Genomic DNA, 23,049 nt, shown 5'->3' with positions numbered 1-23,049 from the left:
TTCCTAGGCCATAGCAGAGAGCTGGATCAGAAGAGGAGCAGCCAGGACTAGAACCATTGCCCATACGGGGAGCCGGCGCTTCAGGCCAGGGTGTTAACCCGCTGAGCCACAGCGCCGGCCCCCTTTGAAAGAATCTTGTGGAGCCCCTGTGTCTTCACACCACATTGGAAAAGCTGATCCAATCCCAATCTCAAAGATGGAGCAGAAAACCCTACTGAGGGGTTCAGGTTAACTGTGAGTTAGACCCCAGATTTGGCTGACACCCTACAGAAAGAAACATGAGAGGGTTCAGCACAGTTACCTCTGATACCTCTGAGTCCTTCCAGCCAACCCTAAATTCTGTGTGTGCTTCCCCTTAATCCAACAGACACTAGTGCCTACCATGGGGCTAGGTCCCCAGAAGATATGAAGGTGGGTAGGACGTGGTCCATGCAGCCATGGAACTCAGATTCAGTTGATCTTGGGGGCCAGGAAAGGACAGGGCGAGGTCCGTCCCTCTTGGCTCAGCATGCTAAGGGGCCCCATCCCCCCTTGCTCTGTTCAGGCTTCGCTGTGGACGTATTTGTTTCCTATATTCTCTACCAGAATGCCAGCTCCTGGGAATGAGGGATTTCAAAGTTTTGCTTAACTCAGATCAGTGCGGGGCACACAGTAGGCCCTCAGAGATGAGTCGGAGGAAGGAAAGGCTCATCTTCCCCTACCCTACTATGAGCTCTGTGACATTTACTGACACCGGTAAACGTGCAAATACTGAATCAGTGAATGAGCCCAGTTATCAGGTAAATGATGTGGTTTTCTTGTTTCAAGTGGCTTTGTCTGGGTGGTGGTGGTGTTTGACATCTGTTCCTTCCTGCTGTTCTCTCGCACCTGCACCCCGCAGCTCTGCACCCCACACGCTCCTGCTCCATTTCTTCATCAGAGTCGGACACTACTACTGCCCCGCTGCTCGGAACCGTCCAGGGCCTCCTCAGGCACAAACGCTCGACCCAAAGCTGGCCGCTGAGGACGGTGGTACAAAGGTCCAACCACAGAACTCACTGACGCTTAACTTGGGTCACGAAAGTTGTGTGTGTGTGTGTGTGTGTGGTGTGTATGTGTGTATAATGGGAATTAAAGATATTTATTTTGTTGCAAGAAAGTTTGAAATTCATGCGGAGCTTTTGTATAATACACATTTCCACAATTTTTCAAAACCCCATGTCTCAAAAAAAAAACAAAAACAAAAACAAAAACCCTATCTCCATGGATTTCGAATTTTTTTTTTTTTTTTTTTTTTTTTTTTGCCTCAAGCTAATTTCGTTTTCCGAACTTTCTGGAATGTCCTTGTGTGTGCATATAATACTTACATTTTCTGTATCTATGGAGGGAGACACTTTAACAGGGCTCCTCACTGAACTATAGTTTAAATAAATGTGCAACAATGTTTCTAGAGACACATGTGCTCATTTTGGGAAGCCAAGCACACAGCCTGGCCTCCAGGGAATTCCCCCTCCACACTGAAATGGATGACTGCCACAGCTGTGACAGGGGCTGTCTAAACACCCCTGACATTCAAAGCCCTCCCGTCTCTCGGTGCCTCTGAGGCCTACACTGCTTATTTGACAGCTCTTGCATCTACTGTATTATCATGTATTTTTAATTCCTCACGAGGGTGTCTGCCGGGACTGTAAACTCTTAGAGGAAAAAGGCTCTGTTCTTACCTCCTCTGCCATCTGTGGCCCACAGCGAAGAGCAAGCCCTCATTAAATAGAGGATAAATAAATGCAGGGACTAGTGGCTGCTGCTGACATACCCAGGCCAGATCGGGAATCTCGTTTTCGTAATGGCCAATTCTCCTTTACTTCCCACACGGCCCCTGCAGCCTGGGGACCTGGAGGCTGCCCTGCAAGTGTGTGCTGGAGTCGCCAACAGGAAAGGCTTCAAGTGGGAATGGGTCAGCGGGAGGTGCCCGTGGTCAACACCAGAGTTACTATCCGCCTTGGCCGTGTCAGTATGTCCTAGGGGACTTAAAAAAGGCATACAGCTGCCGTCTTCTGTGAGCACCCTGGGGCTCCGAACGGTGTGATGTGACGCAAAAGCACAGCTTCTAAGGGGTGGAGTCAGGACCTCCAGGCTGCCCCTCAAGCCACAGGGGCAAGATGCTGGTCTGGCATGCCTGCCTGTGGCTGCCCCGAGGCCTCTCTCCCCTAAAACTGCTTGGGTCAAAGAGGATGGCACGGTTTTCCAGGCACGAGGGGCTGCTGCTCTACCCAGCCAGTACCCTCAAATTCCAAGCCCCTGTTCATTTGACTTCAGCTCCTGGAAAAGTAACTCAAGAGTCAGACACTCCCTGTGCGGTCCAAGGATCTTGCCTGATACATTGTTTTTTATGAGCCACACGGCTGGCTGTCTCGGCAGCAGAGTGGTTAAATTCTAATGCAACCCTCTGATGAACTGCGCGTTGCGGCTGTTAACTGATACAAGTGTATGAGAGCAAAGGGGCGGCGACGCTGCTTGGGTGGCCTGCATCCCGTGTGGCAGTGTCTGGTTCAAGCCCTGGCTCTGCTCCCAGTTCAGCTTCCTACTAACGCACTCAAGAACTTGGGTCCGTGCCACCCACTTTTCGGCCTGGCGGAGCCCCGGCTGTTGTGGACAATTTGGGGGTGGACAGTGGATGCAAGATCTCCCCTCGTCTTTCAAATAAGTTTTTTAAAAAGTAATTTTTGTAAAGGAAGTATGATTTAAAAAAAAAAAAAGTGTCCAACAGGTGCTTGACTGGCAAGGGGCAGGGTTCTACGAAACAGGTGATAAGGAGCTCGGCGGCCTCCGGTGACGATGGCAGCGGGAGCACCTGACTTTAATGGAGGGGACAAGGCAGGTGCGGGCTCGCTGTGACCCTGCAGCCGCCTGGCGCTGACGACCAGGAGCTGGCCGCCGCGAGACGCGCGCTAGGAGCCATCTCCGCGCGCGGCTTCCGCCCCGGGCCACGCATCCCCCTGGCGCCGGCTCAGGCTGGGCGGGACTCCGAGTCTGAAGCCAACGCTTCCCCGCCTTACAAAAAGGCAGCTGGGGCTCCGAGGGGTCGCAGGGCGAGGGCGTGATGTCGACCCCGCGGGGCGAGCATCACCCGGCGGCCACCTGCCGCGCCGCACCGGGCGGGAGCGCGAGCCGGACCGCAGAAGGGGGCGGGGTGCCCGTCGTGCTCCGCCGCCCGGCTCTCCTTCCACCCGCGAGCCCCGGGCTCGAGAGGCCGGCAGCTCGCGTGGGCCCCGCCCCCGGCCACCGCCTGCTTGTCATTTCCTCTCTGCAGCGCACGCAGGTGTGGGAGATGAGAGAGCGCGAACGCCCACGGCCGGCCTTCTCCGGCACCCAAGGCTTCTTTCAGTTAGGGCTCCACGCCCGCCGCTCCTCTTCGCAAGCCCCCAGCACCGCGGGGGGCGGCGGCCGTGGCGGCGCCGGCGATCCACGAGAACACGCGAGGAACGCGGGTCCGCGCCCCCGGGGACTCTGCCAGGGCGCCTGCGCGGCGCGCGTGCGCGTGCGCGGCGAGGGCGCGGCCGGCCGGGGTTGCGGCTGCGCAGAGGCGGCGCTAGGCGCCGCGCCTGCGCAGTGGCGGGGCGGGGCGGGAAGGAGAGAGGCGGTGGCACCGGCGGCGGCTGCTGAGGAGGAGGAGGAGGAGGGGGAGCGGAGGGAGGTGTTTCTGTCAGTTCCGGCTGTTTGTTCGGGAAGTGGATCCGCCGCTGCCGGAGCAGCCCGGAGGGAGCTGCGGTTTGCGAGGCCAGGACCGACCCCGCCCGCCCGCGCGCACCGCCCCCGCCCGCCATGGCCCGGGACTACGACCACCTCTTCAAGCTGCTCATCATCGGCGACAGCGGTGAGGGCCGCAGCGGCCGGAGGCGGCGCGGGCCCTGCCGGGCGCGGCCCGCGGGGGCCTCGGGGCGGGCGGGGAGGCGCCGGCCCGCGCGGGGCGGGGCTGGCCGGCGACCGTGGGCCCCGGGGTGGGGGGCGCCGAGGGGCTGCGGGCCGCGCCGGGGGAGGTGGGGGCGCCGAGCGCGCCGGGTCCACTCGCCGGCGCCCGCCCCTGCCTCACGTGTGACCTTGGTCGAGTCGCGCGATCTCCGGAGTTGTGGAGACCCTGGTTCGAGTCCTGGGACTCCCGGCCGCCTCGCTCCGTGACCTTGGGCAAGTTGCTTCACCCTCCCGAACTGCGGTTCCCTCGTCGGACTGGAGCTGCTGGGTGGTGTGAGTCCTGGGTGAGACAGAGGGAAGAGTGCCCAGCGCGGGAGCTGGCGGAAAGCGAGGGCTGAAGCTCCCGGCGACTTCGCCGTCGGGATTCTTAGCAGCAGCCCTTGGAAGACTCAGTTTGTGCCTCTGTAGAATGGGGCCGTTCCCGGATCGCTGGGGGTGCAGGTGGGTAAGGCCGGAGGAGAGCCCTTTGCTCAGGGCCTGGCACAGCCCTGCCCGGTTGTCCTGTCTGCCCAGCTCGGTTTCCTCATCTGTAAGCTGGAATAATAGTAGAATCCGCCTCCTGCGGCCGATGCGCGTGTTCAGTGAGCTGTGGGGAGCGGTGCCTGGCGCACAGCAGACATCAGCATTCGCAGGGCCGTTGGGGGTGTGTGGGCCTCCGGCCACACACACACACACACACACACCGGCGGGCTCCTGTCTGGTCCGTGCATGGCACCCAGTGAGTGCTTGATGTGTATTTGTTGAATGAATGAATGAATAGTACGTGTCCTTAGAAAAGACTGGTTCCCGGGGAGGGTTTTAGAAGTGTTTGGAGCCAGGCAGGCCGGCAGGTTTATGGGGTGACCACGAGGTCAGGGAAGCCGGCCCCAGGAGGTTTATGGGAGCGGTGCTGAGGTTCTGGATTACATGATGTCTGGGCAGGTGGCTTGGGAGCGCGCGGCGTTTCCTGCGCTGAGTGTGGGGAAGGGGTCACGTGACTGGAGGCAGAAGCCAGGCTGGTGGTGAGTCGGTGGGTTGTTAACGAGAGAGGAGACCAAAGCAAACAGGTTGTGGGACCCAGGGTACAGGAGGGTTGGTGCAGTGTCGCAGCGGGGTCAGGGGAGGGGATGGTTTTGTGAAGCTGCCCTGGGGTGTGGTTGGTGGTTTGGATCAGGGGCTGAGGTTGTCAGGGTTGCTGATGGAGTGAGTGGCAAAGTTAGGGACTGGCCAGGGAGATGGGAGAGTAACTGTGGCCGGGAAAGGAGCTCGAACTGGGGACTGGCGACGGTGACTTGGACGAAAGGAGAGCGGCGAGCTGTGCAGGCTGATCCTGGAGGTGGCCTTTTTAGCTTTTAGCCCTGGTCTTGGTTTGCTTTTAGCCCTGCTCTTGGTTCCGAGGGTCTGGCGCCAGGCTGATTCGTCTCCTCTTGGAGTTCAAGTCCGGGGTCTTTATCTCTCTGCAAGATGTCTCAGGCTTGTGCTTTGATATCCAAAAATGAAAATGGAAAGCGTAAACCCGGCCAGAAGATGCAGCCTCTCGGCTCTCCTCCCCTGGAGGCCCTGGGGGATGGTTCGGGGCTGCTTGCGCACCGTGCGTTTTGCTTGGTGTATTGATTTTTCACTCAGAAGTCAGGTGTGGGTGAAGACTCATTGGGCTGAGATTTATGTGGTCCGGGTGTGCAGGCCTGGGTTGTGGAGAGGAGACAGAGGCTTTGCTGTTTGCTTTCTCCTGGCAGTGAGTGACACTCAAGGCTGAGCACTTAGGAGACTGGAAGATGGGAGCCCTGGGAGTTGATGCTGAGCTTTGGCCTCTGAGCACGGAGCCTGACATCCTGTGCTCCCCTGGACTGGGCTGCTGTGTGTCTGCCTCCTCTGACTCTCACCCATCGCTGGAGTGGTGTGAGACGAGGAAACCAAGGCTCAGAGGAGGTGGCTGACTTGCCCCACATCACACAGCTTGGCAGCGGCCAAGCGGGGCGTGCGTCTGTGCGGATGGATGTGACAGCAGCTGGCGTCAGGGCTGGCACCAGTGGGCTCTCAACGAGTGTTAGTTCTGCGTCCCACTCTACATCCTGCCTGCTGGTCTGCTTTCTGCCGAGGTTCTACCCCTTCTCTGAGGCCCTGCTGACATCGCCTGGGGTTGGGAACAGCATTGGCTCTGCACCCGTGGGGGTGGCCATCCACATTTTGGGAATCCGGAGACTAGGGTGGCTGGTGGAATCTGGCTAAAGCCTTCACTCTGTGTTTCAGTAAGCTGCGGCTCAGAGGGGGCGTGGCTCCTCTGAGGTTACCCAGTGAGGTGGTGCCGAGGCAGGATTAGAGTTGGGAAGGATCTGAGGGCCTTCCACCGGCTGTAACCAAAGCCACAAGGAGTGGGCAAGGGGAGCGCGGGGATGACCGAGAGTGTTGTCTTCTGGCTGCCAAGAGGCATCAGGGCCACCAGGGCTGTGCTTCTAGCAGGGTAGAAGCTGATGGGGCTGGATTGGTCAGGTTTCCTGCCGAGTGTGGCTGTGGGAAAGGTAGACTGGTACCCTACGCTTCCTCCCTTAGACCAGTGCTGTGGGCTAAGTGATAGGGATAGTTAGGAGGTGGCATTGCTTGGTAGGGCGTAGTGTGTTCCTCTTGAAGGGAGAGCGAAATCGAAGTTTTATTTGTTTGAAAGGCAGAGAGTAGGGCTGGCCTGTGGCGTAGCAGTAATGCTGCCTCTGCAGCTCTGGCATCCCATGTGGGCGATGGTTCGAGTCGTGGCTCCTCCAGCTCCCTGCTAATGCGCCTGGAAAAGCAGCAGAGGACTGCCCAGGTGCTTGGGCCCCTGTACCCACTGGGGAGACCTGGAAGAAGCTCCTGGCTCCTGGCTTCAGCCTAGCCCATTGCAGCCATTGGGGAGTCAATAATTCTCTCTGATTCTGAACTAAAATAAATCTTTGAAAAAAGAAAGAGAGAGGGAGATATCTTCACCTGCTGGTTCGCTTCCCAAGTGCCCACAACAGCAGGGGTTGAGCCAACATGAAGCCAGGAGTCTGGAACTCCACCTGGGTCTCCCACGTGAGAGGCAGGGACCCACTGCCACTTTGACCTGCTGCTCAGCAGTACCAGCCCCAGCCTAGTGGTTTTCAGCTGCCCTACAGAGAAGCCTGGGCCTAAATGAAGGGGATGCTGTTGTGTTACTTCATGGAGCACCCCTCCCCCATTTTAAAGATTTATTTATTTATTTGAAAGAGAGAGAGGAGAGAGATCTTCTATCCACTGGTGCACTCCCTAAATGGCTGCAACAGCCTGGGATGAGCCAGACTGAATCTAGGAGCCAAGAACTCCATCTGGGTATCCATGTGGGTGCAGGGTCCCAAGCACTTGGACCATCCTCTTCTGCTTTCCCAGGCTTATTAGCAGGGAGCTGGATCAGAAGTAGAGCAGCTGGGACCCGAACCCATGTCCATATGGGATGCCGGTGCCGCAGGTGGACACTTAACCTTGTACGCCACAGTGCTGGCCCCAGCACGTCCCCCTTGCATTAGTTAGATATATGAGATTTGGGTACATTTTTATTTTATAAAGGGATTCTGTGCCCGCTGACCCCCCAAATTTATTTATTTATTTTTTATTTTTTGACAGGCAGAGTGGACAGTGAGAGAGAGAGAGAGAGAGAGAGAGAGAGAGAAAGGTCTTCCTTTGCCGTTGGTTCACCCTCCAATGGCCGCCGTGGTAGGTGCGCTGCGGCCGGCGCACCATGCTGATCCGATGGCAGGAGCCAGGTGCTTCTCCTGGTCTCCCATGGGGTGCAGGGCCCAAGAACTTGGGCCATCCTCCACTGCACTCCCTGGCCACAGCAGAGAGCTGGCCTGGAAGAGGGGCAACCGGGACAGGATCGGTGCCCCGACCGGGACTAGAACCCGGTGTGCCGGCGCCGCAAGGCGGAGGATTAGCCTAGTGAGCCGCGGCGCCGGCCTTGACCCCCCAAATTTAAACACCACTGCTTTACCTGCTATGCCGAAGCCCTGGCGCCTGAACACCGCTGCTTTAGTTTCTATCAGTGCTGCCCTAGTAGTGTTATAGCTGTCAGTGAGATTGGCATCTGTGCAGTTGTGAACTCATTAGTCATTCGTTGTTTGGTTTTAGATTCATTAAGCAGTGTTTTGTTGGCACCTAGTAAGTGCTGGACCAGGCTTTGAGCACTGTGAATGCATCGGGTGAGTGAGGCAAGGTCTCCAAGCCTGGTGGCCCAGCTGTAAGCTTTTAGCTGAGCAAGCTGGACCCAGAAGGCTCTAGGAGGAAGCTGAGGAGCCGGCAGGGCCAGCAGGGTGTTGGCTTGGGGCAGGGCGCTGTGTAGGGCCCAGCCTAGGACTTGGGCTCTCCTTGGGTTTAGCAGGAAGCCTCATGGCGGAACAATGAGGAAGTGGCCCTGAGCAAAAGCTCCGCAGGCCTTGGGGGCTGAGCACCAGGTGCTGTGGGCGCTGCTGTGCCTATCTGCTTAGGAAAGCCTCGCCCCCAGCCTGCCTTCGGAAAGGTAGGACCAGGTGTGTGCACTGAGGCAAGTTCTCGCAGGCGTCCCGGAACAGCTCGCTCACTTGGAGACGTCCCCAGAGACATCCCCTGTGTGAGGATTTCCCAGAGAGGATGTCAGGGTTGCTTACTCTGCCACAGTGGTTTGCAGCTGGCTACTTGGGGGATGGGGGCAGAGACCTCTTTGAGAATCTGATAAAAGCTTTGGGCTTCTCCCCCACCAAATATGCACCTGCCTTCTAATTGTACATGGACTTGCAGGTTGTCAGGAACTCAGGGTTAGGAGCTCCTTGTAGCCTTGATGGTATTTTCATTAAGTCTAACAGCAGTGAGAAGTAGGAGCTCTAGGAGTCATTTTTTTTTCTCTTCCTGAAACAAGTACTGTTCCCCTGTGGTAGGTCAAGAGAGGAGGCACTTTAGAGCTTGGCCCTGGGTTCGAGTGTCAGCCCCACCACTTCCTGTAGAGGTCTTTAGGTCAGCTGCTCAGAGCCTCAGCTTTCTCTCTCTCTCTTTTAAATACATTTCTTCATTTGAAAAGAAGAGTTGGGGGTGGGAAGAGAGAAAAAAGAGAGAGAGAGAGAGGGATGTCTTCCTTCTGCTGGTTCATGGGCCAGGCTGAAGCCAGGTGCTTAGAACTCCATCTACATCTCCCACATGGGTGGCAGTGTCCCAAGCACTTGGGCCATCATCTGTTACTTTCCCAGGTGTGTTAGCAGGGAGCTGGATTGAAAGTGGAGCAGTGGGGACTGGAACCAGCGCTCATACGAGATGCTGGCATTGCACATGGTGGTTTAACCCATTGCACCACATCCTGCCCCCGCACCCGCCAGGCTTTCTCACCTTAAGAGATGTAGTTGGATCCTGTAAAAAAAAAAAAAAAAAAAAATACGGCCGGCGCCGTGGCTTAACAGGCTAATCCTCCACCTTGTGGCGCTGGCACACTGGGTTCTAGTCCTGGTTGGGGCGCCGGATTCTATCCCGGTTGCCCCTCTTCCAGGCCAGCTCTCTGCTATGGCCCGGGAAGGCAGTGGAGGATGGCCCAAGTGCTTGGGCCCTGCACCCGCATGGGAGACCAGGAGAAGCACCTGGCTCCTGGCTTCGGATCAGCGTGATGAGCTGGCCGCAGCGGCCATTGGAGGGTGAACCAACGGCAAAAAGGAAGACCTTTCTCTCTTCTGTCTCTCTTTCTCACTATCTACTCTGCCTGTCCAAAAAAAAAGTATGGTTTTTCTGAATCAGTTAAAAATAAAAACTTTAGGAGTGAGTAGTTCGCCTGGTGGCTAAGATGCCACTAGGGATGCCAGCGTCACGTTTCAGAGTGCCGGAGTTTGATTTCTGGCTTCAGCTCCTGACTACAACTCCTGCCAATACAGCCCATGTGAAGCAGCGGGTGATGGCTCCAATGATTGGGTTTCTGGCACCTGTGTGGGAGACCTGGATTGTGTTCCTGGCCCCCAACTTCAGCCTAGCCCTGTCCTAGATATTACAAGCATTTGGGGGAATGAACTAGTAGATGGGAGCTCTGGCTGTTGTCTCTCAAATAAGTAAACATTTAAACAAACAAACAAAAAGATATCCAGCACACATGTGTGCACTGTGCACACACACGAGATACAGTTGGAATCATAGGAGCATCAAAGTCTCCACCACCCAGACAGGGCTTGATATGTGCTAATTCTTTTTTTCTGTGATTAGTTGACCCGGCTGACCTCGGTGGCTGGGGTCAGGATGGGATAGGAGGACACAGGACAGGCACACTTGGTGGGTGGAAGCTGCCATGTGTTGAAGTGAAGGGGACGTGAGCCCTACGAGGGATAAGCAGCCGGAGCTGCAAGTGTTAGTGCAGTGGTCTGAGCATGTGGGCTGTTGGCTTGACGGGTGTAAGGCAGTCTACACCCTACTGGCCTGAGACAGCTCATCTAGCTGTGGGGGCCTCAGTTCCCTCCCCTGCAGAACAGCCATGATGATCTTACTCATTTCAAACTCGCTGCATACTGATGTGCAGTTTTCTAGGGACTGTGCTTTGGACAAACTTAGGGTGTTGTCTCATTTGGTTGGCCTTTGTCCTGCTTGCATCGGCACAGGCCATGGGCATGAATTCCTGTCTCATCTCTCCCAGGAGCAGATTGTCCTATGTGAGGATGAAGGCAAAGGCCAGGGTGGAGTGGCGGAGATGTTTTTGGTGTGTGACTAGTTGGGGAGGTAGAAAGTGGCCTTGAGAAGGGAGCTGGCTCCTGCTGAACCCCTTGGGTTAGAGCTTGGGCAGAACCTCCCTGAGCAAGGATTGGGGCTGGGGGAGAGGCTCACCGCCCCCTCACCTCCGGGCTCTCTGTCTTGCAGGTGTGGGCAAGAGCAGTTTACTGTTGCGTTTTGCAGACAACACTTTCTCAGGTGAGTCTTCCCCTGGGGTGCTGCTGGGATGTTTCGGGTCTGAAATCCCCTTCCCTCGCACCAGAGCACACTTGCCTCGTTGTGGGTGAATGAGAGAACTGGCTCATTCTGGCTGCCAGAAGAGGGGACAATGGGGAGGGCTGCTGAGGTCAGAAGCCTCTGTGATCTGAATCCATCTTGTTCAGAAAGACCCTCGGCTGGCCATCATTTTCCCACTCAGGCCTTCTTGTGCCTAACATTAAAAAAATAAAAAACCAAAATAGTATGTGCCTGTGTTGGATTTCCACAAGGTGAGGAGTGCGAGTCGTCTCTGCAGCCGCCCGGCTGCCATGCAGCTCTGTTCAGTGTGGCGTGTCCCCGTGCCACTTCTGAGCCTGCATGCTCGCCTGCCCCTCCGCCTACCAAGGAGCACTCTTCCCTGCTGTGTACGGCTCACTCTCCTCTGTGGTAGTTGTGAAGTTTTCTGTACTGTGCATGTTTTTTTCTTTTTGAAGATTTATTTAGCTGGCACCGTGGCTCAACAGGCTAATCCTCCGCCTTGCGGCGCCAGCACACCGGGTTCTAGACCCGGTCGGGGCGCCAGATTCTATCCCGGTTGCCCCTCTTCCAGGCCAGCTCTCTGCTATGGCCTGGGAAGGCAGTGGAGGATGGCCCAAGTGCTTGGGCCCTGCACCTGCGTGGGAGACCGGGAGAAGCACCTGGCTCCTGGCTTTGGATCAGCATGGTGCGCCGGCTGCAGCACACCGGCCACGGTGGCCATTGGAGGGTGAACCAACGGCAAAGGAAGACCTCTCTCACTGTCCACTCTGCCTGTCAAACAAACAAACAAACAAAAAAAAAAAAACGATTTATTTATTTGAAAGGCAGAGTGACAGAGAGAGGGAGAGATCTTCCATTTGCTGGTTTACTCCCCAAATGGCTGCAACAGTTGGGGCTGGGCCAGGCTAAAGCAAGGGACTCCATCCAGGTTTCCCACATGGGTGGCAGAGGCCCAAACACTCGGTCTGTCCTCTGCTGCCTTCTCAGGTGCATTAGCGGGGAGCATGATCAGAAGTGGAGCAGCCAGGACTTGAGCTCCAATATAGGATGCAGGCATCAAAGGCAGTGGTTTAACTGGCTGTGCCATGACCTGGCCCCTGTGCTGCGCATACACGCACCATAACTCATTGAGAGTGCTGCGGACAGTGCATGGTTTCCAATTGCTTCTGTTTTTTAACTGATGTGATATTACCTGGGATACAGTGCCAGCTTATTCCTGCGCACACCTCTGTAGAAGCAGGGTGACTTGGTCTCACAGCCAGTGTGCATATAGCATTGTCCCGGGGAACTGCCAGCTTTCCTTGGCGAGCAGCTGCAGTAATTTAATGCCTATTCCACCAACAGGGCCATGAGAGCCCCCTGTGACTCTGATCAATTGTCTTATTTAAATTTGTCTTTCCCTGATCACTGCATGTCAGGTTGGTTCGGAGGCTTTGCTGGACCCTCTGATGCAGGACAGAGTGGGTGTCCTGGGCTGTACTTGGGCGAGCTGCCCTTGGAAGTGATGACAAGGCTGTCTTGGTGGCTTTTGCCCCCTTGCTTCCCACAGCCATGGCCCTGCACCACCGCTGGTGCAGGATGGAGTTGGCCTCTGTGTGACCTTGAGCTGGGTTATTGTGAGGCTACTTGCCATAATGCCTGGGACGAAGTAGTCTCTCTGTCAGTGTTAGCCGTGGTTGTCGTTGTGTTTAAGACTGATAACAGATGATGCTGAAAACCTTCCTGTTCTCCAAAATGTCCCTTTTTGTCCCAGCCAGTCAGCTTTCAATGCGTGGGGCTCCCTTGCCGTCTCTCCTCCTCTCCACGTCTGCTCCCAGTATCTTAGTTCATTGTTGGCTCTGGGCAGAAGCATCAGGCAGCCCCTGCCTGCCCCATACATGAGACCTGGATGCATATTTTCTTTGGAAAAGTTCATGGAAAAATTGCACTAAAACATAAGGTGCGCTTCCCATGAACTTGGAGAAGCCCCTCATCCACACTCTGGCGGGGGCTCCCTCTCACCTGAGCTGAGTGGACAGCGAGGCCTCTCACCCAGGACACTTCGGGTCCTGCCGCTCTGTGTTGTGAGGCTGAGCAGCAGCCCTGCCCTCTGCCCACAAACCCCCAGTCGTAACAACCGAGAGGGCTCAGGCTCTGCCCGGGATCCTCTGGGGACAGAACCACCCCAGTGAGACCACTGGTGTTCATCACCTGTTTCCAGCTTCCTTCCTCAGGCTGCTGGTTTAGTTATTCCTTTGCTTTGCTTGCCTGCTGCTCACTCATCTATTCTGAGTTCCCTCATTGGTGCCACCCAGGTCCAGAGAGCACCAGGAGCCGGCTTATCCTGGATGTGCCTTGGCCTCTGCTCTGCCGGTGTGGGGTCTGTCCCTCTGTTGCAAGTGTAGTAACAGCACCAAGGTGGTATTGGTTCCAATAAGGGTTTTTATTATGCAGTAGGGGAATAACACTCTAGTTCACACAGCACACTGGGTAAACCGACCACCCCAGGTACCCAAAATACGTCCGGTGCTCCTCGTGACATGTCTTAGCCACAGAGGGTGGACTTGTTCCAAGTCCTCACAGCTAGTGCCCCGAGCCTCAGGGAACACACAAGACTTGACGGGTGAAGTGAAATCTCCAAGTTGGGCGAGCACAGGGCTGGCTGGGAGGCTCTAGCGGGAAGGCCTGAGTGTGGCTGGTCAACCCAGGGGTCGGGGGAAGAGCTGTGGCTCTGCTACTCTCAGGAGAGTCTGCTCCGAGAGTCTTGTCAGGGCTTCTTTGCTTGCTGCTTATATATGCTTCATTGGCTTCATCGTGGTCTAATGCATGGTCAGGTGCAGCTGCTGTCCATGGGTGTGCCTTATTGGGTGGGTGCAGTTCATCAGTTGGCTGGAGCAAGCCGAGCCTTGTTTGCTGCTTTCGGTCCATGAGGTGGAGCAGCCATGTTCCATCTGCACCATATACCCTCAGCTAAGCTCAGTCTTCGAATCCGTCCCTTCTCTCAAGCTAGGCAGAAACGTGACTTCCTCTCTCAATTCTGTGTTGCTCTCCACCTCACCTTCATCTTTGACCTTTCCTGTGCACTTGCGGCCTGTCACTTTCATTTCCCGGGTGTGCTGTCTCCTGTACCATGTTCCATTGTTCGTTCACACGAAGTTGGAGCTGGTCACACCAGCCAGACACACTGTCCCCCTCCCCCCTTAAGCATTTGTTTATTTGAAAGGCAGAGTTACAGAGAGGCAGAGAGAGGTCTTCCATCCGCTGGTTCGCTCCCCAGATGGCCCAACGGCTGGAGCTGTACCAGTCTGAAGTCAAGAGCATTTTCCAGGTCCCACACGGGTGCAGGGGCCTAAGGACTTAGGCCATCTTCTATTGCTTTCTCAGGTCATAGCAGAGAGCTGGATCAGAAGTGGAACAGCTGAGATTCGAACTGGCACCCACATGGGATGCTGGCACTGCAGGCGGCAGCTTTATACCCACTTTGCCCCAGTGCCGGCCCCTAGACACTAGTCCTCTTCTACCCAGATGGCCTGAGAGCTGTTGAAAATGCAGCTCATGCACCTGATTAAAACCCTTTAACGCCTTCCCATCCCACACAAGAGAAAGTCCAAGTTCTTGAAAATGTCCCAGAGGCCCGGAGATGTGGCCATGGCCCCTCTACCTGCCTCCCACTGTGCTTGACCTCACGTGAACCATCCCCTCCGCTGCTGTTTGTGCTCCTGTCTCCTCTGGCTGGAACAGTTTTTCAGACTGCAGGTCATGGCCTGTTGGTGTGTTAGGAAGTTAATGTAGTGGGTCAGTTACAATTTTGAACAGAATAGGAATGTCTCATGGGTCTGCCCCCAGCTGGTCCCCTGTCATTTCCTTTGTAGCATTTGTTACTCTGTAAGATAATGTTTGGTTTCACTGTATCCTGTGTGTTGCCTTTGCCCTCCCTTGTGGCTCTGTGGTAAGCTCCAACAGATTGTCTTCCACAGATTGTCTTCCGCGGTCAGGGCTGTGTCCCAGGGACCCAGTGGCTGTGGGGCAGAGTCTCAGAGCCTGAGGGTCTGCCCCGTGGCCTGGGGATCCGTGCTGGGCCCTGCTGATGGACATGTGTGTGCAGGCAGCTACATCACCACGATCGGAGTGGACTTCAAGATTCGTACGGTGGAAATCAACGGAGAGAAGGTGAAGCTGCAGATCTGGGACACGGCAGGCCAGGAGCGCTTCCGCACCATCACATCCACGTAAGCCGGCTCGCCTGCTCCCACCCGAGACCCCACCACGGCCGTGTGCACACCGCTGAGTGACCTGTGCCTGGTGGTGGTAGGAATGTCACGGGCTGGGTCCCAGGGCTGTCGGGAAGTGCTTGCTGCCGGCCGCCCCAGTGGGTGGTGTTTGCCTGTGCCTTTCCTCTTCCTGAAGATGCGGGAGGAGGCGGGGACAAGCTGTTTCTGCTGCTGTGGGTGGGCAGTGGCCGAGCGCCCTGGTTCTGGGGTGGCTGGACAGACTGTGCACCCTGCCTCGGGCAGTCAGCTCACCCTCGGACTGGCACTTCATTTACCATAAGATGGCGACAGTGAGCGTCTGCCGCACCAGCTGCTTGTGCTGTGCCCTGCCCAAGCGCACACTTAGTCAGCGGCACCTACTCTTAGCAGGTGTCATGCTGACAGCTGGGGCGGGGCCTCGCAGGCAGGCTCCTGTCACTCGCCCTCCTTGCAGGTGGCTGTCTCTTGGGAGGCCAGGGAAGCTGCTGGGAGGCCCTTCCTCTACTTCCCCAAAGCTGTTGTGTGGGAAATCTGTCCTCCGCATGTGGACCGCTTTACTCCTGCAGCTCCTCTGTGGGTCTTAGCTGCACACGGCGGGTGACCCGACTCTGGCTCTGGGCTGCAGTCCTGTGCAGGACTCTTGGTTATCGTGCTGTCAGTAGAATACATTCCGGGAAAGAGCAGGCTTTGAAGGCGGTTTGGAACTTAAAATTCTGATCTACTTTGGGATCTTGGGCAAGTTGCCTAACCTCTCTGTGCTTGGATGTCCCTGCCTGTCATGTGCTGTGCTATGGGTCTTACGGGGCTTGTCCTGGTGACTTGGGCGAGAACCCAGTGTGCTTGGCGCTGTTACACCCCCACCTCTGATGAGGGCACTGCTGAGGGAGTGGCCTGTCCCTGTGACGGCAGGGCCCGGGCTGCACATCGTGGAGTGTGCGGGGCAGTGCTGGTGTCTGGCCTGACCCCAGAGCACATCTCTGGGAGTGGATTTGGGAAGAGGAGGAAGGTCCGCTTCCTCCCTCCAGCGTGGGCACAGGGAGGAACGTGAGGGGTGAACCCCTGCAGTGGTGGCCGGGAGAGTGGGGCTGCTGGCAGAGGGAGTGGCCAGCACGTGGGCCGCACTAGCAGGAGTCTGTGTGTACACGCCGTGGCCGGCTCTGGGCCCGCTGTGTATCTCAGCAGCTGCCAGCGAGAACTGAGGATGACCATGGGGCCAGGCTCCCTGGGATGGACTTGACATTGAGAGCTTCAGGGAGCCTGGGGCAGCTGGGCCAGAGCAGGGCAAGACCTCCTGTTGTGGGCTTGGGTCTGAGGTCTGGACACTGACCTGTGTCCTTCCTCTGGGCTAAGGACCTCACCTGCTTGGTTTCATTAATCCTGATTAGGAGTCCTGGGCTCCTCCGCGTTGTGGACAAGAACACAGGGCCAGAGCGGGTGGATTAGCAGGACTAGAACGGAGGGCTGAGTGATGCCCAAGCACAGGCCTCGACCCAGAGCCCAGCCCTGCTCCCTGCTGCCCCCACACCCTGGCATCGGGGCATGTGGCCTCCGTCAGTGCTTCCCAGCGGGGTGCAGACCAGACAGGGGGACTCAGCAGGGCAGACACAGCTAGGCCTGTGGCCTGAGGAATGCTTCGGGCAGGGCCGCGGGCCCTGGGGTGGCTGAGCCCTTTCAGCAGCTGGAGCCACAGCCCCTCCTCTGCTGCTGTGACGTCAGCTGCTGAGGCTGGACCAGCTCCCCATTCTATTGGGGAGACTTGGAGGAGTGACTCAGCTGCCTGAGGCAAAACGTATTTTTCCAGAGTGCCCCCGCTGCCCTGCCTGCTGTCTATGGAAGCTGAGGGTTGGCTGTCTCCCAGGGTCCCTGGCTGTGGCCCCCAGGAGACAGGAGGGAGCTTGGTGCCCCGTGGTGGTGGCTGGTGAAGAGAGGCGCCCTGGGGAGGTCAGCGGTTTGCACGGCAGGTCAGTCGGGGTGCGGCAGACTCGGGGCATTCAAAAGAGAAAATGAAACTGCTGCTGTGAGCCTCACGAGCTGCCGTCCCCCTCCCGGCTCGCTCTCAGCAGCTGAAGGTTTGCTGGTCGGGGTGGAGTCAGGAGGGAGGGAAGCCCCTGGCCCTGGAGTCCAGCTTGTCAGCACTTAGTAAGTAGTGGCTAGAGCGCTCAGCACGGTCCTAGCCCAGTTAGTAAGCGGTGGCTAGAGCGCTCAGCACGGTCCTAGCCCGGTTAGTAAGCGGTGGCTAGAGCGCTCAGCACGGTCCTAGCCCGGTTAGTAAGCGGTGGCTAGAGCGCTCAGCACGGTGCCCAGCCCGGTTAGTAAGCGGTGGCTAGAGCGCTCAGCACGGTGCCCAGCCCGGTTAGTAAGCGGTGGCTAGAGCGCTCAGCATGGTGCCCAGCCCGGATAGTAAGCGGTGCTAGAGCGCTCAGCACGGTCCTAGCCCGGTTAGTAAGCGGTGGCTAGAGCGCTCAGCACGGTCCTAGCCCAGTTAGTAAGCGGTGGCTAGAGCGCTCAGCACGGTGCCCAGCCCAGAGCAGAGTTCAGCAAGTGATAGTGATTCCTGGTGGGCATGGGAATGGGGTCCAGCAGCACCTCTGCCTTCCGAGCCACCGCTCCAAGCCCCTGACTGCGTCCCCAGGCTCATTCTTTGCTCCAGATACAGCAGAAGCGATGCCCACAGCCAGTTGTCAGCAAAGGAGTGGGTGAGAGGCACTTGCACTGCTCCCGCTCCACCCCTCACACCCCAGTCATCTGCGCCTCACACTGGCAGCAGCCCTGCTGTCTTGGGGCTGGGGCCAGAGCAACACAGCTCCACTGTGCTGGCTCTCCCAAAGCCAAGATGCACGGTAGCTCTGGAGCAAAGCTGTGGGCAGAATCTAGCACCTGGGGAGGGTGGAGACAGCCAGGGCAGGGGGTGGGGGTGGGGCTGACCCCCAGCACAGCGAGGCTCTCTCCTTGCTGCAGCCTTTGGGGTTGCCTCCTTCTTACCTGTCTGGGAGTGCAGACTGAGGGAGGCTTGGTGACGAGCGCACCCACACTGCCTTGCAGGCACTTCGTCCCCCATTTTCCTCCCAGCCGCCCCAAGGGTCAAGTGCAAGGTTCCCTGTTGTATTGACGAGGGAACGGGGGCTGGTGAGGTGGACACAGGAATGCAGCCATGGTCCACAGCTTTTTGGGGATGGAACCAGGGGTGATCTTGGACCTCGGTCGGGCCTTGGATGTGAAGCGTATGCCAGAGAGCTGAAGGGCACGGATGAGAATGGAGCTGTACCCACTGGCCTGGCAGTCCCACCCTCACTCAGTTCCCGTCTCGGCCTCTGCACTAGGCTCTGGGCAGGGGCTGATCACCTCAGAAGCTGGGAGGTGCTCAGGGCAGGCAGGTGGCCACCTGTGCCCTCCTGGTTTGCATCCGTGGTTCTGGCAGCTTTAAGGAACCGCTCTGAGGGACAGCACAGGGTAGTTACGTGGTGTTGGGGGCAGCAGTGCTTTCTGGTCTCTGGCTGTCGCAAAGGAACAGGTGGCCCTGGTCCTCCTCTTCGTCCTGGGCCTGATGCCCTTCATCTGAGCTCCCGGGACGCAGGGGCTGAGGAGGAATGTGGCTCCTCCTCCTTCCACGCCCCGCTGGCCCTGGGCTCTGTGCTCTTGGAGGATGGCACAGCTGGAAGTGCCCGGCTGCCGCAGGTGCACACTTCGCCAGGACTTCTTGGAAAGGCATCTCTCTAAGTCAGCCTTGAGAGGCAGTGGTTCTTGAGTGTCCAGAGAGGACAGTGATGGTCCGACATCAAATACAAAAATTGCCTGCATTCTAAAAGCAACAACTTCAGAGAGGCTTCACGCTAGCAGCAGGGGTCGGCCTGGGTCACAGGTGTGAGGAGCCTGTGACTGCCCAGGCACCAGCCACAGGGACCTGTTTGTAGACACACAGACCTGGTGAAGTGGCTGCTCCTGCAGGCTGAAGCTGACACTCTCGCCCTCCAGGTATTACCGGGGGACCCACGGGGTCATTGTGGTTTATGATGTCACCAGTGCCGAGTCCTTTGTGAACGTCAAGCGGTGGCTTCATGAAATCAACCAGAACTGTGACGATGTGTGCCGAATACTAGGTGAGGCTGGACCCCATGAGTGGGGATGGTGAGATGGGGTGGCCGGGGTGCTCCTGCAGGGCTGGGCTGACCACTTTTTGCCTTGAAGTGGGCAACAAGAATGACGATCCTGAGCGGAAGGTGGTGGAGACAGAAGATGCCTACAAATTTGCCGGGCAGATGGGGATCCAGTTGTTTGAGACCAGTGCCAAGGAGAACGTCAACGTGGAAGAGGTGAGGTCTGGCTGAGGCCCTGGGCGGGGCCTGCATGCCTCCTGGTTGACCCATACAACCCTCCCCTCCCCACTCCTGGCCTGCTTGGGGCATCTAAGTGAGCAACAGAGCGTCATGGTAAGCACCTCTCAGGCTGTGCCTACTGTGTGTCAGGTACTGGGCCAGGCCTTTTCAAGGTCTTAGTGTGTATCTCAGTAGTCCTGAGGTGGGCTGGAATTACTCCCATGTCTCAGGTAGGGGTGGTGGGGTTCCAGGTGTTTAAATAATGGATGGAATAGCACCTACCTGTAGGAGGCTGAGTGAGACTGTTCCCACGCTAAAGCCATGCACCGCTCCACTCCAGTCCCCATCTCCTGGGCCCTCCTTGTCCCCAGGGTTGCCACGCCTTCCTGTAGTGTTCTCTGTGGCCCTGGTTCCCCTGCAGAGATGAGGTTGCTTTCCTGTGGCCCCCAGGTCCCCTCCAGCAGAGGCAGCTTCCCCTCCGCACCTCCAGGCCTGCTGGAAAGCGGCTGTGATCCTGTGGGAGTGAAGCCAGACCTTTGCCACAGGCCCAGCCTGCTGCCACTCACTGGCCTTAAGGGGAGCCCTGCCTCCTGGCGTGTGGTGTTGAGAGGCCCCAGAAGTTGGGATCCCCACTGCACGGGGGACACAGACCACCCAAGCTCCTGAGACAGGCTAGGGTCAAAACCCAGGATGTAAGCTCTCCAAGCTGTGGACTGGGGGCAGTGGGAGCCTTTTCTTGCAGGTGTGGTGAGTGATAGCAAGTGCTTTGCACGTAGCGCGTGGCTCAGCATTTTCGTACCTGCTGCTCTGGCTGAATGCAGGGATGCTGTGGGTTGTAGGTAGTTCTCCTGGGTCCTGGCGTTGGAAGGGTATCAGATGGTTTGGGAAAGGCCAGACCTCTGGGCCTCAGATGCCATGGGGTGGCAGGCTGAGCCACCCTGGCTCTGTTTCCCCCAAACACCTTTGTCTGCCTTGTTGGAAGATTCCAACAGAAGGGGTTCTTTTAAAAGAAAGGCAGGAAAATCCCCAAGATTGCCTTCCCCAAGTCTGCACAGTTCCTGGGTCTTTGATGTTGTTCTTTTCGCTTTAAAATAACTCGCCACCCCCTTCTAGAAAGGGCACTGAGAACACACAGGTGCTCCCTGCCTTAGGTGGGGTGATGTCCCAGGACCGCAGTCCGCACTGCACTGAATGCCTAAGCTAACACGCTAGGTGTGCAGAGCAGCACAGCTCGCTGCAAAGTGCAGTTTGCCCTCGTGAAGGTGGAACTGCCCAGGGCCCATGTGGCCAGCCCTGGAAGACACAAAACCCAGAATTCCAAGTATGGCTTCTATGGAGTGCTTATTGCTTTTGCACTACTATCAGGTCGAAAAATTCTAAGTGGAACCATCATTAAGACAGGGACCACTGGTTCGTGTACAAAAATTCACAAGTACAGATAGAGCTGGGCCCGGGAGGCAGGGAGGCATCCTCACCAGGCCTGAGGCCCGCCCCGCCTCTGTCTCCCGCACAGATGTTCAACTGCATCACAGAGCTGGTCCTCCGAGCCAAGAAAGACAACCTGGCCAAACAGCAGCAGCAGCAGCAGAACGACGTGGTGAAGCTCACGAAGAACAGTAAACGAAAGAAACGCTGCTGCTGATGCCCCCTGCAGAGACTGCACTGCGGCCCCAGCCCGAGGCCCGAGGGCTCCTCGGCGGACGGTCTCAGTTCCGTGCCGTTATTTAAAGAATTCTCTCCACGTTTTTGTACCAGGAGGCGCCATCGGCACTTCCTCCCCTCCCCGAGTGCCAAGAAGGCGTTGGACAAGCCCGCCCTTCCCTCCTGGTGCCCTCCTCCCCCGCCAAGGCGCCTGGACCTGGCGAGGACGCTGCCAGCCGAGCGGACCGAGTAACCCATTGTACATAGTGTAAATTGCGTTAACCAGCTGCGCACCCTCGTCCTGCTCTGGCTTCTGCCTCCTAAATGCCAGCCTGCTGCGACAGACCCTCCTGCTGCCCTCCCGTCCACCCTACCGCCAGCAGCTTCCTGAGGGGACAGCATCACGTTCTGGCCACGTCTTTGGCCAACCTGGGTCAGTGGAGTGGGCTCCACGTTGCTTATTCTCTCCTACAGGTGTCAGCTTCTGTCCCCGGCCTCCAGGCTTTCCCCGTTCTCTGCGGCCCGTGCCGACCCATCCCTACCCCAGAACCATTCTGGGAGCTGGGGCAGCCTGACCTGGATGGAGGCCCTGCCGTCTGCTTTCACAGAGGAAGTCAGTCCTGCTGTTGGCCAACAGGTTTCTTGTCCTGCCTCCTAGACCCTTCTTTGCTGCAGGCCCAGGGGAGCCCAGCTTCTCAGCGATACCAGCATGTCTCCGTCCCAGCAGGAAGGCAGGCTGCGTGTGCAGATGGGGCGCACGGTGGGCATTAGACACTTTAACAGGTAAAGCAAGTGAAGCCAAATCAAGTGAATTAAATTGCTCACAATTATTTTCTGTCCCTGAAATTTGGCATAGCAGCAAAGGTTGTGGCCACTGCATTTTTAGCCCAGGGTTTTTAGACAAAGTAAATGGCTTCCTGTCACCGTGGGGCTCTTGGCTGTTTCTTGGGAAAGAGAGGGCCGCCACTGGTGTCAGGGGACTGTGACGTGGGGCTGTGGCGCCAGGGCTGCCGGACAGCAGGGGGATGACACGACCACCGACAAGAGCAGTCCGACCACAAAGGTGGTGGGAGGCCATCTCCGCTGGTGGGGAGGAGTGGCAGGGCCACAGGGCAGTGCCCTGGAGGAAAAACCATTGTGACCTGCCCCCGACTACTGCCCCTCTGACCCTCCCCTCCCCACTAAAGGGATCACGTACGCTGGGAAGAACTGATTTCAGCACCATGATGTGTTTTATTAGATTTCCTTTCCTAGGCAGTTTTCAGGCAAAGCCCTCACTGGACAATCACATTGCAGATCACGCTGCAGATTCTCCATGTTAACACTGTGGATGGGTTTGTAATCAATAAAAACTGGGGGTTTCTTCTCACCTGTTTCTCCACTTGTCCATACTGCCAAAAACGGGGATTCTGTGGTCCAGGTCTTCTTCACTCTGGAGCTGTAGGCTGGGGTTGGCGAGCCGGGCCTGGGAAGGTGGGTGCGGGGTACTGCGTCTGGCTCAGGGGAGCTGGGATCAGAAGTGGGGGTCCTGTGCTCAGGACTGTCCTAGCTGGCTGTTGGCCTGTGGTGGCAGTGGGGTACATACTGCCTCTGAGCAGAGTCAAGCAGCAACAGGGGGTCGTGGGAACCTCCAGCCCCGGCTCGATGCCCATGTAGCTTGTGGGAACTGGACGCCCAGACCCAGGTGGCAGGGGTGAGCGTTGGATAACAGTGTGCCTGTCACGCGGAGGGTTACACGCATGAACGGGATGGGGTGGGGGGGGGAGACTCGGGGCTGGACCGACGTCCTGGTGGACCGGCTATGAAATTCATGTCAAACAATACAACTTTTAAATGGTTTGCTAGGATTATTTCTGTATTGAAAGTTTCTAATTATGCTTTTTAAAAAAAAATACTAAAAATAAAGGTTCAAGCTGCCAAATTTTCTTGCAGGGTCTGTTTGCTCTCCCTCCAGCTGTGCCCTGGGCGGGCCTGGCTCCTTCCCGCCCATTGTGTCCAGCTCTTGTTCT

The 23,049-nt window shown here is 57.1% G+C and overlaps 1 protein-coding gene across 2 annotated transcripts; it reads left to right on the top strand.

Annotated features, from left to right (window-relative positions):
* The first annotated feature begins 3,679 nt into the window (after positions 1 to 3,679).
* RAB35 (RAB35, member RAS oncogene family) lies at positions 3,680 to 22,952 on the top strand. Of its 2 annotated transcripts, XM_062182030.1 has the most exons (6): positions 3,699 to 3,853; positions 10,768 to 10,818; positions 14,942 to 15,065; positions 19,059 to 19,183; positions 19,272 to 19,396; positions 20,913 to 22,952. In XM_062182030.1, exons 1-6 carry the CDS (start codon positions 3,802 to 3,804, stop codon positions 21,039 to 21,041), a joined length of 606 nt encoding a protein of 201 aa, XP_062038014.1. In that variant the 5' UTR covers positions 3,699 to 3,801; the 3' UTR covers positions 21,042 to 22,952. The 2 variants fall into 2 exon arrangements, with proteins under 2 accessions (XP_062038015.1, XP_062038014.1); XM_062182031.1 differs by lacking the exon at positions 19,272 to 19,396 and having other exon boundaries at positions 3,680 to 3,853; positions 20,913 to 21,019.
* The last annotated feature ends 97 nt before the right edge of the window (positions 22,953 to 23,049 follow it).

The sequence above is a fragment of the Lepus europaeus genome, chromosome 23 (assembly GCF_033115175.1).
Source record: "Lepus europaeus isolate LE1 chromosome 23, mLepTim1.pri, whole genome shotgun sequence".
Classification (NCBI taxonomy): domain Eukaryota; kingdom Metazoa; phylum Chordata; class Mammalia; order Lagomorpha; family Leporidae; genus Lepus; species Lepus europaeus.
Note: the sequence above shows the minus strand (reverse complement) of the source record. Positions and strands in the feature narration are given on the sequence as shown.

Coding starts and splice junctions, on each gene's coding strand:
- RAB35 (XM_062182030.1), top strand. CDS start 3,802: ATGGCCCGGGACTACGACCACCTCTTCAAGCTGCTCATCATCGGCGAC. Junction 3,854..10,767: donor GCTCATCATCGGCGACAGCG/GTGAGGGCCGCA, acceptor TCTGTCTTGCAG/GTGTGGGCAAGAGCAGTTTA. Junction 10,819..14,941: donor TGCAGACAACACTTTCTCAG/GTGAGTCTTCCC, acceptor ATGTGTGTGCAG/GCAGCTACATCACCACGATC.